General features: G+C 34.7%; 1 protein-coding gene across 3 annotated transcripts in view; it reads right to left on the reverse strand.

Moving 5' to 3' along the window:
- The window catches only part of LOC106878623 (plexin-A1), an 803,747-nt gene that overhangs the window by 101,639 nt on the left and 696,516 nt on the right, over positions 1-5,592 (reverse strand). For all 3 annotated transcript variants that reach the window (XM_052967952.1, XM_052967953.1, XM_052967951.1), the window contains exon 12: positions 540-636. In XM_052967952.1, coding sequence (XP_052823912.1) covers positions 540-636 — 97 coding nt within the window. The remainder of the gene's footprint in view (positions 1-539; positions 637-5,592) is intronic.

Here is a 5,592-nt window from a genome sequence, read left to right on the forward strand (position 1 = left end):
ATATGTATATATATACATGCGCGTTCGTTTTGGTAAGGTGAAAATTCTGTTTATTCGTATATGTTGATACTTTACTATGCTGACGAACGGAAACTAGATTTAAGTCTGGTGATCGTGAAATCAGTCGATACATAGTTGAGTTTATTTTTTTTAAATGTTGGTTTCTTTCAAAAGTTGTTTTCCTCGCATTCGGTACTAAAATGTGTTTATTTGGGAAGTCTAGTGTGTGGCATTATTCTGTAGTAATGCCCTTTATATATATATATATATATATATATATGATGTAAACCTATGTAGTAGACATAGAAACATATTAAGTTTACTTATTTCTTCATTGATTAAAAAAATGATGAACTGTCTTAATCTATTTTTGACCCTTCTTGATTGTCTTATCAGAGGAGTAGTTTTATAATTTCCTGTTTCCAGGAACAAAAAGCACATCTATATACATCATGCATTTGCATACACACAGACACAGTAAAAGAAAAATAGAAAGCTGAAGATGTGACAATTTTGTCTCAATGATCACGGACACTGACCTTGTATACTTCCTAGGTTATCCAAAGGTCTTTCGTTGGGGCCCCATGTAATCTCAAATGGCACATTTCGGTAGGGAACATCTGGCTCATATGAAAACTGAAAAAGTAAATTTGAGAAGAAAGCAAAAGAAGCCTATTAGTCAAGAAAAACATTTAATAGAACCACATGAAATTAATATATACCTCCCATCCATGCACACATACAGTGATGAGAATAGAGGGCGTGACCATCTTGTTATGGCCTGTAGACTATGACCAACTTGCTATGGCCTATAGACTAAAAAATGATATATAAACAGTAAAATAAGCACGTGGCTGGAGATTTGCTTCCAAACCACATGGTTTCAGGTTCAATCCCAGTGTGTGACACCTTGGTCAAGTCTCTTCTGTTATAGCCTCAGGTCAAGCAAAACTATTTGAGTGGATTTGGTAGAAGGAAACCAAAAGAAGCCTGTTGCATGTATGTATGTAAATTTAAGTCACAATATATGGATTCAAATAATCCGGTAGTACTCATAAAAAAATCTCCTTAATGTATCATTCAACAAAACACACAGAATATTTTAACAAAGACTTTCTTTCACCTGAGGACGTAGCTCAAATTCTGCATTATTTTGAAGGGTTTTTGCATTAATGCAGACATGTAAATAATTCATTTGTTATTAAATACAATAATATAAATTATTCACATGTTTTTAAGTTATGAAACATTCTGTTGTAATACTAAAATTTTGTTATTGTTAAATAAAATTTCATCAAACTATTTCTCTGTAATTTATGACAGTATGCAGGTCTGTATGTATGTGTATATGTGTTATTTCTTTACTCCCCACAAGGGGCTACGCACAGAGGGGACAAACATGGACAGACAAATGGATTAAGTCGATTATATCGACCCCAGTGCATAACTGGTACTTATTTAATCGACCCTGAAAGGATGAAAGGCAAAGTTGACCTCGGCGGAATTTGAACTCAGAACGTAGCGGCATTTCACCCGGCATGCTAACGTTTCTGCCAGCTCGCCGCCTTTGTGTATATGTGTATGTGTATGTGTGTGTGTGTACATCTTTGTCCCTCATCACTACCTGGTGACTAGAGTTGGTTAGTTGACACCCCCCATAATTGAGTGGTTTGGCAAAAAGAGTGCAACAGATTAAGTTCCAGACTTAAAAAGTAAGTACTGGGTTTGATATGTTTGACTAAACCCTTGAAGGTGATGCCCCATTATGGCTGCAGTTCAATGACTGAAACAAGTAAAAGATAGAAGATAAATAGCAATGTTATAAAGATCTTTAGCTAATACTTTAATTATTAAACTGAGGATGAAGAGATAATGCTGTAAACATTTTATTCCAGCCAAAACTACCTGAGACTGGGAATCAGTAAAAACTCGATTAAGTCAGCATATCTTTTATCTCTACTGATTTCCTTGCTGGGGCACCAACCTGAAAGGTCTTAGTCAAACAGATTGAGCACAGTATTTTTGTGGCTTCTTTTTTTTTTTCTTTTTAAAGTTGTACTTATTCTGTTGCCCCCTTTTACCAAACTGCTATATTATATGGATGTAAACAAAGCAACACCAGTTGTCAAGTGATGGAGGATGGCAGAGTGGATGACAAATGCAAAACACACACACACACACACATATATATATATATATATGTGTGTGTGTGTGTGTGTGTGTGTGTGTGTGTGTGGAAACCTGTCATTTGTGTGAGTATATATGGTAGGCTTCCACACAGTTTTCATCAACTAAATTCATTCGCAAAGCATAGGTTGGCCTGGGGATAAAGCAGAAGACAAATGCCCAAGGTGCTCCACAGTGGGACTGAACCCAAACCCATGTGGTTACAAAATGTGTTTCTTGACCACATACCCATTGCTACACCTACACAGACTTTGAATTGTAGTATATTATACATGGTTAGAAGATGTTACTTTTACAGACTTCTTCAGTTCTTTGTAGTGTTGTAGGACTTCACTTCTGTTGGTAACCTCACAAGTAATACCCTTTATACCTTAATATTACCAAATTAAGTGGAAAGTAATGAGTGGAGATAAAATTACATCCTTATGGGGGCACGAGACAGTTTGAAGTCAACACTTGTAATTGCTCTAGTAGGTAGTAGTTTGTTTAGTGATAATTTGTAAAGAATGGTTCTAACCCATTTATTATTGTATTTCTACCAAAATACAATGACTTTATTTCTATCAATTTTGAAAATAATGAAGAATTTAGTAAAATAATTTCATCATTATTAAGCTGATGTTTGGAACATAAACTAACATAAAATTTTGATGGAAGGTTTTAATTTAGATTGCTTTAGCACTTTTGTTACCATATTTCAGTTGAAATACACTGCCATTATTTCAATTAATTTTCAAAATAATGAAGAATTTAGTAAAAGTACTTTATCACTATTAAGGTGATGTTTTGAACATAACATGAAACTTTGATGGAAGGTTTTAATTTAGATTACTTTAACACTTTTGCAACCATATTTCTGTTGAAATATACTACCATTATTTCAATTAAATTTGAAAATAATGAAGAATTTAGTAAAATTATTATGTCATTAACGCTTTTATTACCATATTTCTGTTGAAATATATTGTGTTTGTTTCAATTAATTTGGAAAAAATAATGAAAAATTTAATAAAATAACCGTTATTATTTAGCTAGTATTTTGAACATAAATCAACAGGAAAATTTGATGGAGAAGTTTTAATTTGGATCACTTTAAAACATGAAGTTTGTTTCATACAACCAAGGTGTTCTCAGGCAGGTTGGTATCAAAAGCATTAAGATGAAGTTTGGAACATAAATTAATATGAAATAGTGGTATTTAGGCCACTTTAAAACGGAGTTTACATCATAGAACCAAGAAGTGGTCCAAGGTGGGCGGATATCAAAAGGGTTAATAATAACAACAATAATAATAATAATAATAATAATAATAATAATAAAAAGCAAATGAGAGATGGACAGGCTCTCCTTAGATAAGGTGTTTTCAGTAATAGCCCCAAGTTGACCAAAGCCTTGCGAGTAGATTTGGTAGGTGGAAAATGAAAGAACCTCATGTATCTATAAGGCAGCGAGCTGGCAGAATCGTTAACATGCTGGGCGAAATGCTTAGCAGTATTTTGTCTGCCGTTGCATTCTGAGTTCAAATTCTGCCAAGGTTGACTTTGCCTTTCATCCTTTCGGGGTTGATTAAACAAGTACCAGTTGCACACTGGGGTCGACGTAATCGACTTAAACCCTTTGTTTGTCCCTTCTTTGTTTAGCCCCTTGTGGGCAATAAAAAATAAGTATCTATCTATCTATTTATCTATCTATCTACCTGTATGTGTGTATGTGCATGTGTGTGTGCACACACACACACACACACATGTGCACAGGGATATGTGTGTATGTATGATTGTGTCTTCTTGTCTTGTAATTAAGCAATAATTGGATATTAGTGTCACTGTCATTCAGCTCCAGTATTTTGCAAAAAATGTCTGAGCATTGGGGAAATATTAACTTGCTCAGAAACATGTTATGGTTAGTGACAGGAAGGGCATGCCATCCAGCTGCTGAAAATTCTACCTCAATAAATTCCATCCGACTCAAGCAAATATGGAAAAGTGATTGTTAAAACAATATGATGATGATGATGTCTTCATAAATGGTAGAGAGAAAATGTGTTTAAGCACCAATGTAGATTTACATTGCTAGCAAAAAGCAATACTTTAGGAAGGTTATGCCTTTTGAATTAAGCTTTTTGATTGGTTCCCAAACATAATATATCCAACCTATGTCAATTTTCTTGTTGCATTCCATTTGTGATAAATATTCCCTTCCTGCATGGAATTACTATATTTCTGTGAAAATATTCAATAGAATATCACCTGATGAGATGGTAAGAGTTTAACAATAAAAAAATTATGTAATGTTCACATTAGGAAGGGCATCCAGCCATAGAAACCAAGTCAAAACAGACTATAGAATTCTACTGTAGTCTATGGCCTTACCAGTTCCTTTCAAGCCATGCAACCAAAGCTAGCATGGAAAATAGACATTAAATGGTGATGATGATGATGATGATGATGATGATGATGATAAGCTAATAAATTATGTAATGGGCTACTATTTGTAGCTGCATCAAAAGCATGGTTTAATTCAGCAATGTTTTAAAATATCCATTTATTTTTGCTTACTTAACCCTTTTGTTATTGTATTTATTTTGAGATGCTCTGTGTTTCTCTCAATTATTTTAGATATAACAAAGACTTTAGTGAAATAACTTAGTTATCATTAAGCTAATGTTAGAAAACATAAATTGTGATTAAGGTTTAGTAGAAGATTTTAATTCAAAACTCATGAAAACAAGACGTTTGTACGACAGAGCCAGAGCCGGTTTCAACCAGGTTGGTAACGAAAGAGAAAGGGTTAAACTATATCACTGTCTTGACCAGATCATTAGATGTCATTACACATCATCTGGTCACAATGTACTTCCTTGCACAGTTTAAATGATGCCATGCCACCTTGCTGACTATGTGGGCAGGCCAACATTCCACCCACACCCACCCCTCTCAAGCAGGACGCCAACCCATTGTAAGGTAATCCGTTTACAGCAGATCAGACCGGAGCAATGTTAAATGAAGTGTTTTGATCAAAAACGCAATGCACCGCTAGTCCGTGAATCGAAACCATGATCTTGTGATTGTGATTGCAATGCTGCAACCATTAGGCCACAAGCCTACACACAGACACATATACTCTTACACAAAGAAGAATTGCTAATCAGCAGTAAAAATGCAGGGGGCCATTTGGCAAACCGACTTCTTAATTCCTACCTCACACCCTGTAGTCACTGTCGTGCTTCATTTACTTTGCTAATGTCTTTAAGAAACACAAGGGTGCTGCTATAAAATCTTATTTTCACATTTTCAACACCCTTGCAAAGTTTAAGCCTTGCAACTATAAGAAACCCATCTTTCTTTCCATGCACCTAATGTGTGTGTGTGTGTGTGTGTATGTAGGTATATACATGTGTATACACAC

The sequence above is a fragment of the Octopus bimaculoides genome, chromosome 5, assembly GCF_001194135.2.
Source record: "Octopus bimaculoides isolate UCB-OBI-ISO-001 chromosome 5, ASM119413v2, whole genome shotgun sequence".
Classification (NCBI taxonomy): Eukaryota; Metazoa; Mollusca; class Cephalopoda; order Octopoda; family Octopodidae; genus Octopus; species Octopus bimaculoides.